Source organism: Ananas comosus, linkage group 17 (genome assembly GCF_001540865.1).
Source record: "Ananas comosus cultivar F153 linkage group 17, ASM154086v1, whole genome shotgun sequence".
Lineage (NCBI taxonomy): Eukaryota > Viridiplantae > Streptophyta > Magnoliopsida > Poales > Bromeliaceae > Ananas > Ananas comosus.
The window spans coordinates 11,005,251-11,028,631 of NC_033637.1; the positions used below are offsets into that span (position 1 = coordinate 11,005,251).

At 36.2% G+C, this 23,381-nt stretch overlaps 3 protein-coding genes across 3 annotated transcripts; 2 read left to right on the forward strand and 1 right to left on the reverse strand.

The window, feature by feature from the left end:
• Nucleotides 1,575-8,700, forward strand: LOC109722979 (acetyl-coenzyme A synthetase, chloroplastic/glyoxysomal). The gene is made up of 18 exons (XM_020251152.1): nt 1,575-1,850; nt 2,110-2,253; nt 2,350-2,505; nt 2,581-2,703; nt 2,794-2,962; nt 3,520-3,602; nt 3,789-3,890; nt 3,968-4,056; nt 4,173-4,263; nt 4,506-4,619; nt 5,339-5,415; nt 5,505-5,583; nt 5,726-5,794; nt 5,885-6,060; nt 6,199-6,255; nt 6,370-6,460; nt 6,544-6,642; nt 8,205-8,700. The coding sequence occupies exons 1-18, from the start codon at nt 1,641-1,643 to the stop codon at nt 8,388-8,390; spliced, it is 2,115 nt and encodes a 704-aa protein (XP_020106741.1). The 5' UTR covers nt 1,575-1,640; the 3' UTR covers nt 8,391-8,700.
• Nucleotides 8,875-11,613, forward strand: LOC109722980 (UPF0481 protein At3g47200-like). Its single transcript, XM_020251153.1, has 2 exons — nt 8,875-10,191; nt 10,575-11,613. The coding sequence occupies exons 1-2, from the start codon at nt 9,616-9,618 to the stop codon at nt 11,340-11,342; spliced, it is 1,344 nt and encodes a 447-aa protein (XP_020106742.1). The 5' UTR covers nt 8,875-9,615; the 3' UTR covers nt 11,343-11,613.
• Nucleotides 12,223-20,566, reverse strand: LOC109722981 (heparan-alpha-glucosaminide N-acetyltransferase). Its single transcript, XM_020251154.1, has 13 exons — nt 20,462-20,566; nt 14,730-14,867; nt 14,523-14,604; nt 14,347-14,423; nt 14,089-14,195; nt 13,849-13,960; nt 13,631-13,747; nt 13,444-13,535; nt 13,278-13,344; nt 13,109-13,187; nt 12,941-13,032; nt 12,708-12,851; nt 12,223-12,601 (listed from the first exon to the last, which is right to left on the reverse strand). Exons 2-13 carry the CDS (start codon nt 14,862-14,864, stop codon nt 12,575-12,577), a joined length of 1,131 nt encoding a protein of 376 aa, XP_020106743.1. The 5' UTR covers nt 14,865-14,867; nt 20,462-20,566; the 3' UTR covers nt 12,223-12,574.

Below are 23,381 nucleotides of genomic sequence, written 5' to 3' on the forward strand. Positions count from 1 at the left end.
ATATTATCTCTTCCACTTTTTTACTTTTAAATTTAACTCTCTTTGTTTTAAATTTGAAAAGGTCCAAACCTTGCTTCTTTGCTCCATCAGAACAAAATAATAAAATATTAACACCATATTTGACTCATTTACCGGATAAATTATTGCATGGACCTATTGTATGGTGTATCTCATACACCATGTCTTATATTTAATGATGAATCATCATTATATGTAACATGTAAATAAAAATAATTTAAAAAAAATAGAAAATTTTGAAAATTTAATATGCGGGTGTATATCCAATAGTTTTAAAAATTAACATCAGAAAAGACACCATCATTCGATTCGTAAAATATATGCGTCTATAAAGTATTCATTTTATTATATATATTTATTTAAATATCATAGATAGACAAAGTGATAATTAAAGAGAAAATTAACTTTAATTAGCTCCAATGTAGCTTAGTATATTTTCTCTTTTTCACATGAACTGTTCAAAATTGTGTACTGAGTTTTCTTCATGATTTTATTTTTATTTTACTAAAAAAATATATCGCTAAATAAAATAGTAAAATCACATATTTGCAGAGTAATAAAATATTAATTATATGAATATGATGCTAAATTACAATATACTATTGTCCTATAATAATTTAAAGGTAGGTGCTTAGGATAGAAAAACATAAATTATAAAATAATTAAATACAATTTTTTTAATCATACGGTGATAATTAAAGTGAAAATATAAATTTATACAATCAACTACATAAATTTTTTTTTAAGTAGGGATTAAGAGATTAAGAGCGTGGTGCACGGTGCACCGGGTCCATACCAATGGAAAAAATAATTATCCGCGTGGGGGCGCGAGCGCGAGAAGAGCGGGCGCTCTAAAACCTCGTGGATTATAAATTATTGAGAACATAAGGTAAAATTGTACGAAGGTGCCTCAACTATGTGTTAATTTCTAATAATAGTCACTTTTAATTATTTTTCCATCTGATCGACACTTTTTACCTTTTTTTTTTATTAAAACAACTAGGGATTTTTTTAAAAAAATCTAATAATCATTATGTTAATTTAATTATTTTTGTTTGTTTTTTCCTCTTCAAATGATAAAACTACACATTCTATTAATATTTAGTAGCTAATAGCTGAAAAATTACTAATTTTTAATTTAAGTCAAAATAATCAGAGAATATAACTTTATATTATATATTTTATAGAGGCTTTTACGTACGTACATTCACGCGGATCCCCAAAATATTTATGTTTACAGACACAAGACATTTGCGTGGCAGGAATAGAGCCAAAATTATAATAGGATTATATGTAAAAATAAATTTTTTTAGGGTCCAAATGGAAAAAAAGCCCGAGTAGAAATAGTGGAGGGTCGATTACAAAATATCCTACAATGGAGGGTTTCTTATAAAATTTTACACTGCCATTCCATTCCAATTCCTAATAATAAGTTTTTATTTTAATTTCGGATTAAATTTAATTAGTTCTCAGATCCATCTCCGTCCCCTTCGTACATAAATTATATATAAACCACCGCTAAATCTCCCCACCATCTCTCTCCCTCTCCATCTCCGTCTCCATCTCCATCTCTCTCTCTCTCGCCCTCTCCTCCTACGACGACGACGACGACGAAGACGACGATGGGAAGCACCGAGGCGGCAGCGGCGGCGGTGGGGGGTGGCGACGAGCTCCGCCATGTCGAGGACATGGCGGATCTCCCCTCGGGCGCGGGGAAGAGCTCCCGCGTCAAAGGCGTGATCCTCGGGGAGTCGCTCGCCTCCGAGGAGGACGATCTCGTCTTCCCCAGCCGCGACTTCTCCCAACAAGCCCTCGTCTCCTCCCTCCAACAGGTCCCCCCCTGTTCCCGAACGATTCTAATCGATCCGATCGCTTCTCCCACTAGATATTAGATTTAGGGTTAAATTCTGAGTCTTGAGATTGCCGAAGACGAAATGTTCCCTTTTCTCTAGTTTTGGTTTTGATTTGTGATTTGATTGAGCGTGAATTTGGGAGAAACAATGGAAAGATTGGATTTTGGGTTGCTTGTGTAATGTAATTATTATTATTATTATGATTTCTGATGATGAGTTTAATTTTGCGTTGGATCAGTATCAAGAGATGTATAAGCGCTCGATTGATGATCCGGCCGGTTTCTGGTCGGAGATTGCCTCGGAGTTCCACTGGAAGAAGAAATGGGATTCGGAAGTGTATAGTGAGAATATTGATGTGAGTAAGGGGACCGTAATGATCGAGGTAAGTTCGTGTCTCTGTTTTACGGCATGATTTCACCTAAAAGGGGGGAAAAGATAGAAATTTGATTCGTGTTCTGTTGCTCTTGTAATTGAATAGTGGTTCAAAGGAGCTACCACAAACGTATGCTACAATGCCGTGGATCGGAACATCGAAGCAGGGAATGGAGGGAAGATTGCTATGTATTGGGAAGGGAACGAGCCGGGGCAGGACGGGCAGTTGACCTATGCCCAACTGCTGGATAAAGTTTGCCAGGTATATCTCATCTTATCTTAAACGAGATTAACAAAATACCCGACAAATGATCGGCCGCCGCATGTTTTGCTTCAGCTGGCCAATTACTTAAAACATGTCGGCGTCAGCAAGGGAGATGCTGTGGTGATCTACTTGCCTATGTTGATGGAGCTGCCAATTGCCATGTTGGCATGTGCACGTATCGGAGCCATCCATTCGGTAACGTCCCTGCTCGAAAGTGTAAATGCTTTTCTTTAGCGCCTCACGCTCTAAGGAGAATATATGTATCCTTTCTGTGTCATTGTTCAGGTTGTGTTCGCCGGGTTCTCGGCAGAGTCGCTCGCGCAAAGGATTATAGACTGCAAACCCAAAGTTGTGATAACATGCAATGCTGTGCGAAGAGGGGCCAAACCTATCTTTCTGAAAGAAATAGTGGACAATGCTTTGGTGGAATGTTCCAAGAATGGAGTTTCTGTAGGTATGTTAGTATAAACCGGTTGTCCTGAGGATTAGAAACATCTATATGCTACGACTTGCGTATTTGGTGATAGTCGATGCATTTCATGTTCAAAGTATTCACCCTGTGAAAACTGTTGGAAGAGAATATCTTTAGAAGCTCTGTGATGAACTTACTTTGCCATGCAGTAGGTAACTCTCAACTTAGTTAGCTTAGTTCATATTAATGGAAAACACTGGAAGAAATGAAGCGCTCAACTTAATTAGCTTAGTTCACATAATTTGGAAAATACTGGAAGAAATGAAGCACTTGACACTCATTTGCATGAACTGTGTTTTTTTTTCAGTTTTACCAAATCTGACAGGTATAAAATTTGCACTTACAATGCTCCCTAGCTTGTAGTATATTTCTAAATATGGCTTTTGTATAATGTCAGAACTTTAGTTTCTTTCTTCTTCTTGTTCACATCTGTAATAACTCTGTCGCATCTCATTTATCCTTTGTGTGCCGAATCCTTGGAGAATATAGATCCTTCTCCACTGAAGTTGTTCGTATTTCATCCTCGTATTCTTTGACAGGCCTTTGTTTGACGTATGAAAACCAATTAGCCATGACAAGAAAAGACACAAAATGGCAAGATGGTAGGGACGTTTGGTGGCAGGTTAGTGTCCTCGTTTCAGTTGTTTTGTGAACACTGTGACCTCGGAAGTTGCCTTTTTCCAGAACTCTAGGGTGATGGATTTCTTGTAGACACCATAGCAGGGAGTTTGTCCTGTGTTACCAGACTATGTTTAGTATAATGTTGCATCTAGTATTGTATATCAATGTATTGTGTTTAATTGCTCAGGATGTTGTCCCGAATTTCCCGACCACATGTGAGGTGGAATGGGTAGATGCAGAAGATCCACTGTTCCTTTTGTACACAAGTGGCAGCACTGGGAAGCCAAAGGTGAAAGTCTTTAATTTCTCTAATTTGTTGTTGACATCTTTTGAGTAGAGAACTAACTATTTAAAATTAATATCAAGGGTGTTCTTCACACGACTGGGGGATACATGATATATACTGCAACAACATTTAAGTATGCATTTGACTACAAACCATCAGATATATACTGGTAAGATTGTGATTTTCTGCTTGTGTGTTCTATGAAAGCACATCTATGAAGTTATCTTTGGAAAACATAGTTACTATGGCAACATTCTTGTTGCCCCTTTTTTCTCCTTGCCTCAGGTGCACTGCTGACTGTGGGTGGATCACTGGACATAGCTATGTTACTTATGGCCCTCTTCTAAATGGAGCTACTGTTGTGGTTTTCGAGGGGGTAACTTTCTGTGAACCTTGGTGCTGTGCATTTTTTAGCATAATTAATTGTTGGTTTTGGAAATGACTGATAGCTTGCTTTGTGTGTACTGGTTATTTACATTACCTTGCGTTAATGTTACTGATTGGTTAGAATAAATGAGTTGTAATAAATCATGATTTATTATCAAAGTAGAGTAGGAGTTCAACCTTGAAATCTCTCATGCCACTACGTTCATTTTTTGGTATCCTGTGAACATGCAGGCGCCAAACTACCCAGACTCTGGTCGTTGTTGGGATATTGTTGATAAGTACAAGGTGACGATATTCTACACTGCTCCAACACTGATTCGTTCCCTCATGCGTGACGGCAATGAGGTAAGTACTTTCTCTCTTTAACTGGCTTTTTGGTCCATTGGTAACATTTTTCCTCACCTTCTCTGAAAGTATCTGCAAGAAGTATTTATTCGATTAGAACAATTCCTTAGCTTCATTATTTCTCTTTGAGTGTTAATTCACACATGCATTACCTGTAGAATCCTTCTACTATAGTTACACCTAGAATTTCTTTATACCGCCATTATTATTATATATCTTAAACTACTTAAAAGTCCGAGATTCTCTCGCTCAACTTTTCGTTTACAGATAATATATTTGATCTTATAGCAGGCAAAACTAACTGAAGAAGCAAAACAGAAAAAAAGGAGAAATGAACTTTGCACCATGGATTCTATTGCAGAGTGTTGCATAAGCCAAACCTGTTTATACTTGATTTTGATGCTTCTTCGTGTATTCTGTGTTGCTTGCTACTTGTCCTTTAATTGCCTCCCTTTTTTTTTCTTAATAATATTTCCTACTTGTACCATGGATGCCTGGCAGTTCTTTTTCATGATGTCGTTTTTAAATCATGGCTGGAAATAGTATTGTCTACTACTTGCTGCTAAGCCTAGTCTACTATCTCTTATGTTTCTTATTTCACAATGACAAGTATAAATCAAATCTTGTTTCTTTGAATTATATTATTTGGATACGGAGTGGAGTCTTAATTGGTGCTATGTTCCATGTTAACCCTGTAATCTTTTCAACTGCCCCTGCAGTATGTTACGCGCTACTCCCGTAAATCTCTACGTATTCTAGGAAGTGTAGGGGAGCCCATCAATCCTAGTGCATGGAGGTCCACAATTTCTTTCTGAACTTCTTTGTAGATTTATACATCTAATACTTCTCAAATATTTCTCACATATTTTACTTCTAAATTCATAGGTGGTTCTTTAATGTTGTCGGAGACTCTCAATGCCCAATATCAGATACGTGGTGGCAAACGGAGACAGGTGGCTTCATGGTAACTTCCCCCACAATCAGTTATTGCCTTTAAAGGATGTGTTTCTTTTGCTATTTTAGTAAAAAATCTAAACTTTACGGTCCTTTCTGTGCCTCTCATATCCTTTCGAGTGTACTTAATATTCTGCTTTGTTTCGTTTCAGATAACTCCTTTACCTGGTGCTTGGCCGCAGAAGCCTGGCTCTGCCACCTTCCCTTTCTTTGGGGTTCAGGTATATCCTTTTCAATTGAAGAAAAGTAGTTAATTTTGTAGTTGTTATTTCCATTTTGATAATAACTTTGTAGTTTTACAAATGTTACAGCCAGTTATTGTTGATGAGAAAGGGAAAGAGATAGAAGGTGAATGCAGTGGGTATCTTTGCATTAAGAAGTCATGGCCTGGGGCATTTCGAACACTTTATGGTGACCATGATAGATATGAGACGACATACTTTAAACCATTCCCTGGCTATTATTTCACTGGTGATGGTTGCAGCAGGTAACTAACTCTCTTTCGCTAATCAGTTGATCTCAACTTCTAATCCCGCACCTACCAATACTTTGTATTGGTATATCTAGGTTATAGATATAGATGGTGTTCAAATTCATCTTCTGCTAATGTTGGTTTGCTCCCTAGGGACAAGGATGGTTACCATTGGCTGACTGGAAGAGTTGATGATGTTATCAATGTCAGGTATATAGACACCTTAAGTTGGCCTCTTCATGGAGGCAGTGCTCTTTTCCTTTGAAATTAAAAGCAATCAAATAATTTAATTTGTCTTATTCAAATTATGAATTTAATTTGCAGTGGGCACCGTATTGGGACAGCTGAGATAGAGTCTGCCCTGGTTTCACATCCCCTGTGTGCCGAAGCTGCAGTGGTTGGTGTTGAGCATGAGGTACTTCACTCTTTCCTCCTCCCTCCACTTCTTTACTTTGTTCTCATTTGGCCATCAGCTATGAACTTTGGTGTTTGACGCAGGTCAAAGGTCAGGGAATATATGCATTTGTCACTTTGGTGGAGGGTGTTCCTTACAGTGAAGAACTGCGGAAAAGCCTTGTATTAGCAGTTCGCAACCAGGTATTTTATTCTTATTGCTTTGTCAAATAGAATAATTGAATTTCTGGTTTGGTGTGGAAATGGTCCAAGGACATACTATCTCGCATGAAAATTCCCTGGTAAACTTCTGGTTTTACTTCCATTAACTGTCAGTTTCCCGATTAATATCTAGGAGAATATAGCAAATCGTTGGTCCAACATAATCTTGTTGGTCATCACATAGTTGTGTTTTTGCAGTGAACAAGCTGTATGTACTACCCTAAAATTGGACAGAGTAAAATTCAGCTACACGACTCTGAAAGCTTTGGTGGTCTTTTTATTTTCCCCCCTTTTTTTGGTTGTAATGCATTATGGATTCACCAGTGGAACTCACTCCAGATAATGTTACTCGGTAGGACAAATATAGTTTTGGATCAGTAATGGTGATTCAAGGGCCCAAAACGTATTCCTTAGGCATCCAAGGGCCCTACAGTATAGCTTGGTATGACAAATATAGTTTGGGATGCGTAGTTTTGGATCAGTAAGGGCCCTGGGATGCTGAAAGTGAGTTAGAATACTTTTGGATATAGCTACTTCCACTTTTTGGGCCCTTGGATCCATACTATTCCAATCACCAAATAAAAAACCCTCGGCGTCTAAGGGCCCAAAAAGTGGAAGTAGCACACTTCCAAAAGTATTCTAGTGTATCTCTATAAATATATATATAGTCCGGCTACAATACTATCACTAGCACCAAGCATTTGGTGCTATCTAGTTTTTTGCCGTTAGATTTACCCCTTTGGTCATTTTCACCCCTTAAATCATATTATTCCACCAACCACCTACTAAACTCTAGGGGACCATTATCATCCCAACCGTACATCCCTTCATCCAATGACTTGGTGCTATTAATGGTATTCTAGATTAGTTCTATATGTATATGTATATATAAGTTGTTGAGATAATATTTTTATTATTAAGATCTTTATGACTTTATTATTACTAAATTGTTTGATATATAACACGAGCCATTTTTATCACCATTAGATGCATTAAAAAAAAACTAAAAAGCTAATTTTTCATGAATATTTGATAAAAAAATCAGTATGAATGCCTGTCAATGTACCAGTGGCATGCCCCTTGTACAGAGGACATGCCGACATAGGCATGCTCCGTGCCAATGTGCTGTGTTGTGCCATTGGCACAGCGGCTCGGCCATGCCAGCTGGTGGCATGGCAATCCTTGCTTGAATCATTCTCTCTACTCAGTTCATCTCGTTTCTTTATTAATTTCAAGTATACTACTTGAATCTAAAGTTTTTGTGGAGAAATAATTGTTAGATTGATCCCAGAGATTGTTTCCTTTTCCTTTACACATCTTATTTACATCTGTCTTGATTTACACATCTAAGGGGAAAAAAGGAACTCTTTTGTTGGTCAGATGCTTTCACTTTGTAATGATTTAATTTTTAACCTGATGTATCATCTCACTCACCATTATAATTTAGATGGCATAATCAACAATTATATATTGTTCCTTTTTTCAAAAACAGCCATGAGTAAATATATTTGTTACAGAAAATAAAATGAATTGGTTTTTGTCAGATTGGTGCATTTGCCGCTCCCGACAAGATCCACTGGGCACCTGGTCTCCCTAAGACGAGAAGTGGGAAGATCATGCGGAGGATTCTAAGGAAAATTGCCTCAAAACAGCTGAACGAACTGGGCGATACAAGCACACTTGCCGATCCCAGTGTGGTGGACCAGCTAATTGCACTCAGCGATTGCTAATATCAGACCACGGCAATTCAATTCAGGTGTGGACGCAGAGAAAATTTGTAGAAGTTATACACAGTGGCATACATGTATTCTTTCCCTGTGCTACAAGACTAGGGCAATCTATTAATACAACAACTGGCATGTTTAGGTTATTTATAGCATTATTTTGCGCCACTATAGGGGATTCAATGCTGCATTTGTGTCTTACGAATCGTTGGGAAAATTTATGTTACAAACTTTAGAAAATTGTATGTGGGATATGTCAATTATTTTGTAGCTTATGGTTCAATGATGATTCTGTTGGTTGTGTGTTTAATTTTAATAAATTATGTTAGCTTTCCTGTTTTATTTAATATATGGTTGTACTTTCATTTGAACACTGTCTTATGATGTGAGCTTGGAGAGTTAGTACAAATCAAATCAAATATTCATATCAAATCAAATACATGGGAATGATTCTGTCTCCTCCTCAAGAGCCCTCATATTTGGAGGTGATTGGTTTGTTGTTCCGGTAAAATTTACTTTTGCATGCTAATTCATATTAGGTGATGCTATTAGCAGCTACAATTTTGATTGGTTCTGGCAGGTTCCTTAAATCTGATCGTTATTCACTAACTAAATTTGACTAGATTTAATGAATCTAGTGTGTTCCTATCAAAATTGTAGATATAAGTATAACTTTCCTTTTGTAATAGGAGTAGCTTGCCTGTTAGTCTAGTCAATCATCTTGTTGTGAAAAAGAAGACAGTGGGATGATAGGGTGACTTAAAGTGGGTCAAAGTATATTAGGGATGATAACATGAGATGGGATCCTTTATTAAAAGATTATTCCTAGTGGTACCCTCGACGGTCCCCTCAAATGGTGATGAGTTAGTATTTCGATGTGTCAGTACATTAGTGGTTTAACTTTTTAGACTGTGACTCCTCAGCATCGCTTGAGGGGATTTTCTTTTTTTATAGTACTCTGAAAGTGTAGGGCTCCTGGGCCTTACTCTGGTCTTATAAGATACCTTCTCTTGCCCCTAAAAATACTTCCCTTATATTATACTCTTCCTTGCTGCTTCCTCTCCAACCAAAGCCTGTAAAGCTAAAGGAGAACACAAACAACCCCACATGACCCTTCTCACTTTTATGTTTATCTTGTTCCATGTCTTGATACAAACAAATGAGCACAAGGCCCTTCTGTCTATATATATGTATTCAAATTTGCTTGCTAGTTTTGAATTGAGATGCAGTAATGGCCACCGGCGAGAGGCAATGGGTTGTGGATGTCCGTAACAGGCTCAAGGACGTGAACCTGTCGGCAGAGATGGAGCAGTGGGGGAAGCACTCCATATACAGAGTGCCGTCCTGCATCAAAGATCTCGACCCCAAGGCCTACAAGCCGCAGGTCGTGTCCTTCGGCCCGTTCCACCACGGCGAGGCCCATCTGCAGCCCATGGAGGAGCACAAGCAGCGGGCCCTGATGCACTTCCTCAGGCGCCCCAACGTGCCGTTTGAGTTCGACGACCTCGTGGCGGCCGTGTATGAGGTGGTGCAGCCGCTGCAGGACGCATATCAGAAACTGGAAGAGGTATTCAGCAATAAGGATCGATTTGTGGAGCTGATGATCGTGGACGGGTGCTTCATGTTGGAGGTGATTCGGGTGACCGCGGGCCGGTCCAGTGACTACGCGTCCAATGACCCAATATTCAGCAGACATGGAGTGCTCTACACCGTGCCGTACATACGGCGCGACATGCTGATGATTGAGAACCAGCTGCCTCTTCTGGTCCTGGAGAAGCTCATTGCTGTCGAAACAGGAAAACCTATGGTACTTTCATATTTTCCATTTCAAAATTAATCCATACAGATTCTTTTGCATGCTAGTTCCCTTAGCTGTTACAAAACTGATAAAACACTGTTAGTGAATATTCCTGAAATGCTCTTCAGATATTCCAGTAACTTGTGTGACCAGCATGCAAACTATTATGGGCAATTTGAAAGATTTACATGTATGTCAAATGATTTCATTGACTAATATGCACAAAACAATAGAAAATAAAAAATAAAACTTAAAACCTTCATTAATGAAGTCATGGGAGCCTTTTAATTCTATATTTTGATTTGCTGCTGATACTGGCCAATCTGTAGCTTTTGGTTTCTTTTCAAGAGTGCTGAATAATTTTTTGTTTTTTGCAATGTCGATTGGATCAGAACGAGGACCTGATCAACAGGCTGGTGCTCAAGTTCCTGTCGCCGGCGTCGCGGCCCCTTGCGGCTGGCCTGGGCCTGGGCCTGCACCCTCTGGACGTGTTCCGGAAGAGCATGCTTCAAAGCCCACCCCGCGGCTTGCGTCGCCGGACCACTTTCGAGCCGGCCTCAAGCGAGATCATCCGGTCGGCCGTGGAGCTTTACGAGGCCGGCATCCGTTTCAAGAAAAGCAAGACCGAGAGCCTGCGCGACATCCAATTCAAGCACGGCGTGCTCAGCTTGCCGGTCATCGTAGTGGACGATTCGACCGAGTACATGTTCCTCAACCTCATGGCCTTCGAGCGCCTCCATGTCGGCGCCGGCAACGAGGTCACATCCTACGTCTTCTTCATGGACAACATTGTCGATTCCTCCAAGGACGTGAGCCTGCTGAATTCCAGAGGGATCATACAGAATGCCATCGGAAGCGACAAGGCGGTGGCCAAGCTGTTCAACAGCCTGTCAAAAGACGTGGTGCTCGACCCGGAGAGCTCGCTCGACGATGTACACCGCATGGTTAGCGAGTACTGCCGAAAGCCGTGGAACATGTGGCGCGCCAACCTGATCCATACCTACTTCAGGAGCCCCTGGGCATTTCTTTCACTCGCTGCCGCCATCTTTCTGCTTGTCATGACCATCATGCAGACCGTTTATACCGTCATGCCGTACTACCAAAGCAAGTCTTCTTCTCCGCCGCTGCCACCACCGCCTTTCGCTCCGTCGCCGCAATGAATTTGATTATTTGGCTTGCTATTCACTTGGTTTTGGTCCTCCTGAGTTTGCTGGTTCTTTCTTTATATACTCGGTGTGAGTTTTTGTTTTTTCTTTTGTTTGTTTGAGACATAGAGTGATTTTTTTTTGTTTCCTCCGATTTTCCTTTGTTTTTGAAGGGATTGCTTTCTGATAAATGGTTCTGTGATGTTTGTTTTGAGAAGAAGAGGAATTTTCTATCGATTTCATACAGAATAGATAAACATTGGATACAATCTTGTTGCCTACTTTAGTGGCTCTCTTCTACTTGTTCCTATTCTTGTGCGTAGTGAGTACCTTTTTGCTTATATGATTAAAGGCACATATTGTGGTGATTACTTTGGAATTAGGTACTCTTCTATAGGCAAATAAAGCCACTCACCATCTGTAGAAGCACAATAAATTAATCAAAATTAAGTTAAAAACCTTGTAGGCTTACACATGCATAAGCCCATACTAAACTAAACACACGCGAAGAAAAACTCAGGGGTTGTTTGGTTTTGAGTAAGTGGAGAGATAGTACTCAAATTCCATCAATTCTTATATTTATTCTGGTATAAATTATAATAAAAATAATGTAATTCAAGTTGCATAAGACCCCTAGTCCACCTACTTCTGATTTTTTCCTCTAGAGTACCGAACTCATGTTCCAGCGCAATGTAACTCTCTAAATTTTTTTTAGATTACACCAAAATAAAGAAATGAGCGAATTTGACATTCTGACTACATAAGTTACATCGAAATAAACAACAAAAAAATAACTACACTACATGAAAACTCAAACGCCAACATTTGAGTTACGTTGCATCTAGAGATTCACCAATCCAAACCTCTCAATGAGAGAGAGAGAGAGAGAGAGAGCTGTGCTTTCAAGAGTGATATATAGATTCATGTTGATATTGATATGATCAAAAGATTGATCCCATGACAACAAATGATCTTCAAGATGCAATAGCATATAAATGTAAGCCATTATACCCTTCAGCCTACACTATACAAGCTTATAGCAAAATACTGTTGTTTCTGATGGTCAGGCTCAGCACCAGACCAATACATACAACTCTGCATAGAGAGCCCTTTCCTTATCATCATGTACAAAATTTGTGACCCAGCCTCTCCTTCATCCAGCTTATCCACTGAAACAGGATCGCAGATCAGCGTAGTTGTACATGTTTTTAGTCATAAGCCGCACTTTTCTCCCGAGTTCGATGGAATCACGCTCCGATTCCAATTAACGTCAACTGTCGAGAATGAATAAAGATTACACAGATCAGACCAATAACACGGCAAGTGTTGATCGCGCGTAATTACGAGTCGTATGAAGTAGCAGCAAGGTGAAAAACTCACGAGATTGTTTCGAGGTTCGCCCCAATAGAAGCCTTGGATGAAAAACGGCAAGATGTTGCACGCAATTAGAATGTAGATCATCAGCGCATGCACTCCCATCCACTCCATGGCGAACGCCGGTCGCCTGTAGCCATACACATCAACCTACAGAAATAAAAAAGAAAAAAAAAATGTGATTAGTTTGTACAAAAGAAAGTAGAAATTCTGATACAAATGAAATCGCGAGATCTAACCAGAAAATAAATTCCGACAAAGAGGAGCCCAGCTGCACCAGCAGTGACGCAAGTGTAACTGATCGAATACAGCGGCTTATTCATGCGCAATCCTATCATCAGAAAAGATATAAAGTTAGAGCAGGATATAATCGTAATGAGCGAGGGGTCATAAGCTACAATTCCCACCGAAGAAATCGAGCGAAAAAGCCATAGCTAGTAAGCAGAAGGAAGGAATCATCCACTGGAAGATTCTCTCTCTATGGTCCTGCAATCAATACGATATCTTATGTCAGGTTTCGATAGCGTAAAACGTTTTCGAACGTGGAACGCAACATTTGCGGATTAATATACCTACCTTCATGTGTACGATAACATGCCCGAATTGCAAACCGATCAAGCAAGTCACAATTGCCATCACGGAACTGCAAACACCAATCATAATACGATCGCAGATTAGATATATCATCGGTTAAGATTAAAGCATATGCGACAGTAATAAAAGGAAGATGAACTGATAATACCTAAGGAGCCCCTCAGGATCGAAGGGGGCTTCACACCATGATGGAGCATCGGACGGAAGGGGCCCATTTCGTGGCGAATTGATGCTGCATTGCTACATAAATGAAATATCTAAGTTACACTTAATGATAGGAAAAATAACAAAGAACAGAGAACAGAGAGTTGGATTAGTTAGTTGAATCTCAAAACCTTTGTCCGTTGATAAACCGGGCGTTTATATAAATGCTCGAGGCCGAGGATTTTGCGATCGACCATGCCAACCACATTGCAACCAGGACCTGTGTCACCCCTCACTCCACATTTCACCTGACGAGAGTTAACCACACATTAACAATGTATGATACGCACCTTCGGGAACGGAACATTACAAAGTTTTTGAAACAGAAGCATAAGATAACAACACTTACAGAGAAGGACCTCGGGGCGGAGCCCGCAACTGATATCTCGTACTCCCAATCCGGCACGTACAGTCCGTATAAGAGGACAGTGTAAGTCATCGTGATGATAAGGCCCACCAACCTATTGGAAGAAAACAGCAGCAAATATAAAAGAAAAAAAGGCTTATTCAGTATACATACACCAAATAAATGAGAAGTCATCTTTAACAACTCAAAGCCAAAATGTCGAAAGCAAGCATTAACACTCACAATTGAAAGCGGTATCTCCTCAGTAAAGCATGCCCACAGTCCACATCTCCGTCACCTCGAAGCCAAATTTCACAAATTGCTGCCACCAAATAGGCTATCGCAATCCTCTGCACAATAAAAAAAAAAAATCAACTTAATTATGCAACAATGTAAGAAAATGGTTTTAAAGTAAACAAACACAGCTCAAATTAATCCTCAAAATTGACACGCACTTGATCAGATACTACAAAAAAGACGAAAATGATTGCAGGAAAATACCTGCAATACACCCATCACCCGAATACTGGAAATATCGACTCCGTAAGTTAGATTGCGCAGGCCGTGAAAGAAGCCACCTTGTCACATTAAGAAAAGAGGAGAGTAAGCAAATCCACGAGAACGACAAGTATCCATAATATTAATTTGTGTGTATCTAATAACTAGAAATTAGGTACCTTGCAGAACTAGACCTAAAACAAATAGTTTCAGTGCCCGAAGCACGGCCTTCTTAGTTGCTAAAACTTTGTTCGGCACTCTCTGTGTATAATAAGAGAGTTACAGTTATCTTTTAGCTTTACAAGATCAAACATGAAGATAGATAAATACCCTGAAATGATTAAAAGTTCTAGGGGAAAAAAAAACACTTATATGTATATAATTACCTTGTACGCAAGCGCCAAAGAGACTCCGACTATGAAAAGGAAAAATGGCATGACGAAATCAGCGAGAGTTACGCCATCCCACGGAGAGTGATTTATCGATGGAATAAATGCTCCAGCGTCATCGACAAGTATCATAAGCTGCAATATATGGGTGTCATAAAGATGAATAATCTTTCCTTTTATTTGCTACCAAATACTGGTACAATAAACACAGGGTAGTACCATTACCAAAGTATGGTTTTGTTCAAAGATTTTTTTTTTTTTTTTTTTTTTGTATACTCGATTTGAGTTCATTAATCCAATTAAAGACTACAATGTCAATGCATTGGTGCTCATGAAATAGTAAGATATGCTGCTACATAGCAGCTTAAGTCATAAGCACTACTTCATCCAAAAGATTAATTCGAATTTTCGTATACACATAAACTGGTGTAAAATTAGTCCTCCGTTTTTATATTTCGAGTTTCAAGTCCAGTAATTTCTAATTACATACATGTGTGGCACGGCTTTGACAGCATGCTATAGATCGTGTAGCGTTTGAATACTGCAGTAGTTCATACAGTTTCACATACAACTGTAAAGAATCATATATTTGATAGTAGACGAGCATTGCGGCCTACTTGCAGGCCGCACTACTGAGCCAAACAAGTCCTAAAGCATCTCTTTTTTTTATTAAAAAAAAAAAGTAAAAAGAGCCTCTAAAGTAGTAACGAATACGTTTCACAGCATAATTTTAGCACTTTCCTGTGCCTATGGAAGATTAGTTTGGATCAAAAGCAATGACAACGTTACTTTTGATTCCAAAGCAAAACACTTTAAACATCAGAATATTTAGATTTTTTTTACCTTTCTTTCTTTTAAATTGGTCAAAACTCTCTACTCCATTAGTGCCCACCGTTAAATAATAATATCACATGGGATTCGGTGGCATCCTATTTCACTACCAAAGGCTAAGAAATAAACAAAAAAAGCAAACATTCCCCTATTCCAAGGGACCGCATTGCCCAGTCAACGCATTGTCATTTTGCGAAAGGAAATAAACAAATAAAAAGGATTCTTTGTGTAGCTACAAATTAAGGGATTAGTTTCATCAATAACCATGGAGAGGAGACATGGAGTAGCTAGCTCCCCTACTTTTACATGTTAAAAATATTTCTGGGTCGTTTCTCGTGTCGTTCTATAAGATCGTGAACTTATTCTCCCCTATCAGCATTTATATAATATATAAATCTCATGGGTTAATCCTATTTCTTATCCTACCTGTCAATTCCACGTGCATTTCATATCTTCATCATGCATGCATGCATGTTGTGATATTTGGCGGCTACTAAAATAAACAAAAAATCACTCGTCACTTTCCTTTACCTAAAGATGGCTTCTGCCGTACTAGATTAAGAATTTTCCCATGTTTAAGATAGGATTGGAATATCGAACATATATAAAGCAAAAAAAAATAATAATAATCATACAGAAAAGGCGGCACATCTATCATTCAATCTAGTTGAAAAAAGAAAAAAAAAAAAAATGTGTCGGCCGCTACTCTTAACTAAAATGTCCTCCTCAACTTTAACTTTTCCAAATGACACACCTCAGCCTTTAATTTTTTCATAATTAAATATTTTTATTTTGATTAGATTAGACCGAAGATTTTATTAACCTCATAAACGAATTCAATCACTATTGAAGTTGAGTCGGTAATTTCTGAATGGGCTACAGATATGATATGGTACTACATTCGTGACAATGCACAATAAATGTTTTAATTCCATATTTAAAAAATATATATATATGCGGTTTCGAGTTTTATTAGTTGGCACCCCACCACCACTAACAATAGCATTGCATATGGATGCATTGGCATTGCATAAGAAGTTGAAAAATAAGATATTGCAAGATGCATAGATATTGCTTTTGTTGTGACCTTTGACTTGTAACGCACTCCAAGTATCCACCTAATAATAAGGAATGAAAACAATAACAAATAATAATAATAATAATAATAATAAGCCATTAATAAAGTGGGGTACTCACAAACTCAGCCCCCACTAATAATAATAACATTAATTATATTATTATTACTATTATTATTATTATGAAGAACATGAAGTACTATACCTACTCACCTCTACCTTTGTTAAGCTACGTGAGACCAACTAATTATAAATAATGAAGTATACATATTATTAATATTTTAGCAAAATGCTTCACGCTTTCATAAAGTTCATTGTTTTGTATGGATTATTAATGGATAAAAAAATATATGGAGACCCCCTCGACTATATGTCATTTTAAAATAATCCCCTCAACCGCTGAGTTTCTTAACTTTCGATAGTTTAGAACTGAATGATTTTAGTTGAAAATTTGGGCATTTTATCAAATACATCGATGACTTGACCAAATCTAATAAATTTAGCCACTGTATTAATAAATAAAACTGGATCAATTAACAGTTATAAAAACTCAAATAAAATATATGAAAAGTTGAGAGGTCTAAATTAAAAAGAATAATAATAGTTGAGGGGCTTCTTTCGAAACGAACAATAGGTAACTTATAAATATGTTTGTAAATCAAACATGACACTTTAGAACTACACGCATTAATATCTCAAAGATCTCCACGTTATTTATGAGAATAGTTTAAGAATTAATAGTATTGCTATATTTTATCAATGTTGTTCCTCAGAACTATTATTATTGATGCATTGACACCAGTAAATTAATAATTTATATTTACAGCTCAAAAGCGAGAAATATATATATGTCTAAGAATCTAAATATAAATGCAGTGGACTCAAATCAAAGAGGGCCTACTTGTGCAAAAAAGTTAAATTTGTCCTAAGAAGGTTAAAAAACGACACGTGACAAAATAGTAGGTATATATGCACTAAAAATAAAATTAATTTTGTAATTTATGAGAGCAGGAAATATGGGTGGTCTTTCTCTGTCCCTTCTGATAGGATTAGGATAGGAGAACTACTATTTAAACAAAAAAAGAAAAAAAAAAAAAAAAAGATGAATCGTGGTTCTCGTGGCTTCCGAATTCGTATTGTTCACGTAATAAACACAGGTAGGACAGTTTGACGTTAAGGATAGTTAAAGAGAACTCAACACAAGACCGTCTCATCTATCGTTTTCACAGTTTTCAGATTCGTATTATTCATGCAATAAAAGATCGTTTGATTGGATGTAATTCGAACTGCAGTATAATTAAAGATACATATAGTCAAAAATACCGCAATTATAACTATATGTATCTTAATTATTTAGTTGGATGTAATAAAAAGTGCCGTATCTATAAATAATTTGTTTGGTTGCATACAGTTGGGAAGTGCATTTTTAAAATTTTATTACCTTGTATATATATTATGATAAAATTAGAAAGGTAAACTTATTTTTTGTTTAAAGTTATTTTCTCTAACTGCGGCAGTTGAATCTCTTCATAAAGTACATATTGTAGCAATTAAATTCAAATCTATTAAATCTAACATCGAATTCAGATCTGTATATAGTTATAATTAGAATATAACTAGGTGTTCTCTAAACCTTGCTTTGAAGCTATCCGTTACATCAACAAATTTAAAAAAAAAAAAAAACAGAACAAAATATTACTTTCACAAGGAACCTATGCACGTGTCGGTAGCGTGATACTCTTTACACACGGACAAAAAAGTTAAAAAATAAAAGGCAAAAAAAAAGAGTTACAATCAACATCATTAGGTTCCTTGGGGCAACTAAGTTGCAACGTACGTGCCTCAATTGAAAAAGAGTATTTTTCTCTTTTCAAATACGCCCCTAACTTTTCAGCTAATTCAAAGAAAATTTCCTACTTTTTAATCGTCTTACATAGATTTTAAATTTTTTTTTATCCTATAAATTTATTTTTTCTTATAATCTTATTCTTCGGAAACTTAAACAAAGTGGCATATGTTCGATATAAACTTCTATAATAAAAAAAAAAAAAGAAAAACCGAGGGATTTGTATAAAAATTTAAAAAAATAAAAACTTAGTTAAATTATCTGAAAAAGTAAAAGAATCTATATCTATATAAAAATTAACCCAATTAGAGTCAACAACCAAAGAAATGAAATATATCTAATTTGTTAATTATTGCTATTTCCAGCATATAAGACAAGAAGCTAATTTAACTAAGTTTTTATTTTTTTAAATTTTTATACANAACCCAATTAGAGTCAACAACCAAAGAAATGAAATATATCTAATTTGTTAATTATTGCTATTTCCAGCATATAAGACAAGAAGCTAATTTACGGAAAACTCTAATGGGTTTTAGATTAGTTTCTAAATTTAGGCTTATCACTTAATTAAGCATACCGATAATAATAAAATAACTAAAAAGTCCCAAAAAAAAAAAAAGGGGAACACGCCCACGGTTGGGCCATCGAAAGAGCACATTAACAATCCTTTAAATTTGCCAGCTGGCAAAATGATTGGTCGAAATCGAACCGTCCAATCAGCAATGCTAGGGTGGGCCCCAACTCAAAATCATAACTCCTTACTAAATATAACCACCGCCGACGCTACCGCATACGCGTGAAACCAATCCACCTTAGCATAGACGAGAAGTTCTTTTGTTAATTTTATTTCAGTTATCTGTATAGTTCATTCTTAGAAGCATAAAATTATTATTAGATTTTGTTGAATTTAAAATCTCGAATATCAATCATTAAATTTTTAGACGGTTAAGTTATGTACAGTCAATAAAATAAAAAAAAATAATTAAAAGTTTCACATATATATTTTTACATTCATTTTAACTGATTCAGTGTGTTATTTCTTATATTTTTACACTCATTTTAACTGACTCAGTGCGATATGTAAGACGCAACGCCGCACAAAAGTGGATGCAATAGTTCCTCTCTTTTAACTTGACCTAACTTTTTTTCTTTTTTTTTTGTTGAATGAAGGTGGGAGAAGAGGCGAGTAGCTAGAGAAGTGCTGGTCGGCAGATCACAGATTAGCTTTCTCACCTAATAATAATAATAATTATCATTATTATTAGGATTCTAAAATAATAGGGAATGTTAGAAGCAGGAGACTTTGAATTTAAATCTCATTAGATTACTCTTAATCGGCTTAATATTGCTCTATCTTGGGCGTGTAAAATAATTTTAAATTCGAATTATATAAGAAAATAAAAAAAGTCAGAATTATATTTGCGGATAAAAAATACAAGAATGATGGTTCGCCTGGGGCTTGGGATTGACGCGGAAAAGCATCATCGCTAGACTAGATGGGGGAGGTGGAACCTGATTGCGAAAGGGAACACGTACCCCGATCGACCACGCTATCTCACCAATATCTAATTTAATTTTTTTTTAAAAAAAATAAATTAATGATAATAGTAATTATAATAAATAAATATAAATATATAGGTAGATAATTTGCAGAAAACATATCCGGGACCGAAAGAAAAGGGTCCACTTACTCATCACCCAAAATAAATAAATAAATAAAATCTATATATATATATATGTAAATATATATATATATATATATATATATAGAGAGAGAGAGAGAGAGAGAGAGAGAGAGCAATGTATGATGCGTGGGGGCGAATATTTTTTTTTTTCCGGTGGTTAATTAAATTATTTTCTTGTTTTAATTCGAACGAGGAAAAAGAAATATATCGGGGAAAAAGAATTAATTTAAAAAAAAAAAGAAAAAGAAAAAGGAAAAGAAGAAGAGAAATAATGTGAGTGCGAATACGTACGGCGACGGTGATGCCGCGGAAGACGTCGAGGGAGAGGAGTCGGCGGCGAGCTGCGAACTCGGCATTGGGTTTGGAGGGCTCGGGGCCGAATTTGCCGAATTCGAGATCCTTCCCCTCCCCCCAAAGAAAAAGAATAACAATAATACTAATGCGGAGGAGGAGAGGGAGAGGGAGAGGGAGAGGGAGAGGGAGAGAGAGAAAGGGGGGGATTAATTTGGGGATTTATTTATTAGGGATACGAAGAGAGAAAGAGAGAGAGGTGTTTGTTTTTTTTTTTCTTTTTTCTTTTTTCTTTTTTTGGTTTTTGACAACCGTTGGAGGCGAAGGGGTGTGTGTGTGTCTCTCTCTCTCTCTCTCTCTCTCTCTCTCACTTCTTCTTCGTTCTCTCTCTCTTCTATCTCTCTCTTCCTATACTTGGCTATTCGTTTCCCCCGCCTCTTTCTCTCTCTTCATCTCTCTCTCCTTTGGTCTCTATTTATAATGTAGGGGGACTATGGCTTTTTGGGAGTTGGTTTTCTCTTTTTAAATTTAAAAAGTGTAGTATAACCCTTCTTTGATGGGCATGTATTATTATGTAAATAATGGAATTGAGTTAGAATACTTTTATTATGAAATTGAGCTAGAATACTTTTACAAATATCATTCCTATGGTGCTATTAGATTTTTAGCCATTGGATCTACTTCTTGATTACTAATAGCTCTTGGATCAAATACTATTCCACCTACCACCACCTGTCATCATCTCAACCTCACATCTTTCCATTCAATGGCTAAAAACTCAAAAGCACCATCCCCATGGTGCTTTTGAGAGTATTCTAGCTCAACTCTAAATTATGATGATGGGTTTTAATCTTAAGAAAAAGGGATGAGCAGTATTGCAAATTTCTAATTGTATGCATGTGTAAATCTTTGGCCCATAGACTCTTTATAAGCCACGTATTTGTGAGATTCCGCCGGTTAGGACGAGTCTCACATAACCTAATATTTGTGAGTTTGAGTCTGACGAGAACGTCACTGCTTAATGGGAAAAAAAATATAAAATTTCAGATAGTCCTACATATAAAATATATTACGTCTAAAACTCTGCACTTCGAGATGTTAGGAGAGTTGAGCGTATTATGACTAAAGTAGTCCTAGGACGGATGACCCACTGACAATAGGACGTTATAGTTAATAAAGATGCTACTTATATAATTTTAAAAAATATATATGATATACACACTTTCATTTAAAAATTTACAAAACTATTTAAATATTTAATATTTATTAAATAAATTGATAAACAAACAGCCAAGTTTTGGTCGGAATAAAAAGGTGTGAGATTCACTTTTTTTATTTTTTTTGCCATTTTTAAAAATATAAAATCTAAAAATTTATTAAGGATACAAAAATTACAACTGATGAAGGATATCTGCGTTGTTGCTGTATATTAATGTATAGCTGTAAATCTTACACCTTGTCGATTTTGGAGTTCACACCCATTGATATTTTTAGTAAAAAAAATTACAAAAAAAATTAATTAGACAGTAGAATGGATGGGATACAACATATTGGTGTGCAAATTAAGTTGGTGTTACTAAAAATAAATTTATATTAACTTAAAATTTTAATGAGATACATACAAGAACTATTATTAAGCTTCTTTATTTGGAATTACAGGCAAGGTAAAGATAAAATATTAGGTAAACTTCAAATACCACCCATGTGGTTTCGCACGTTCTCACTTTAGTATCCTGTGGTTTAAAGTGTATCAAGTTAGTGTCATGTGGTTTCATTTTTATCTTTTCGTCAGCTTTTTTATTAATATTTCATTAAATTATATACAAAAAACTTCAAGTACCCATCTATGTTTATCGAATATTCATTTTAATACCCTTTAGTTTTAACTTATCACTAATTTAATGAAAAAAATTAATAGAATCGATAATAAAATGATAAAAATAAAACCCCAAGATTTTAAATTGACACACTTTAAACTACATGATACTAAAATAAAAAAGTGTGAAACCACATCAGTGGTATTTGAAGTTTTTCTTATCCATATTAGGACCATTTTACTTAAAAAATAAATTTACATTTTTATTAAAAAAAAACTACTAGTGACATTAAGATTACAGCAATGCTATTTTGTTCGTAGATGTGAATTTTGCACCCTAGGTCTTATATGGTTGATATTTGCTCACTTGTGTTATTAATTTTTTTGTATCTACTAAAGAACTAGAGGGGTTTTGTGATCTTTGGATCAAAAAGTGCATGATTTACATTCCTGTATCTAACGCAACTGGCTATGAATTTACTAATTAATGTCTGGAATTTTAAATTTGAAGTTTAATTATTTTACATTTCTAGAATATAATTTTAAATTTGAAATCTAATTATTCGAAAATTTTATTTCATTTAAATGGGAAAAATTGTATATACGCCTCTGAACTTGCTTTCTTCTCTAATAGACTCCTAAATTTTTAATTTTGATAATTAGATCTCTTACATTCTATAAATTTGTTTAACAACCTTTGTCCTTAATCGAGGTAACTATTTATACCACTATTTTTGATTAAAATAATTATATAATAAGTAATTTTGATTGAGGACCGAGAAGAGAGATCCATGAAATTATTTGATAAAATTAAGAAGTGTAATTGCTAAACTCAAAAGTTCCAAAAGTATACTTACACAAAGCACTAATATTAAGAGAATCTTTGGATTTTTTTTTTTATTTGAATAGATAAGATTTTTTTTTAAAAAAAAAAAAGAGAAAATTGAAAAGGCAAAAGATCCAAATTAATGGGCGCAGTAATTAAATGCCTTTCTCCCCCTTCACTCATTTCCTTTGCTGTTGCGAATTTATGAGCCGAGCTGGAATTTAACTTTTTGAAATGATTTGATTCTGACTTTTAAATCTGTACCCCAATATTTTGCT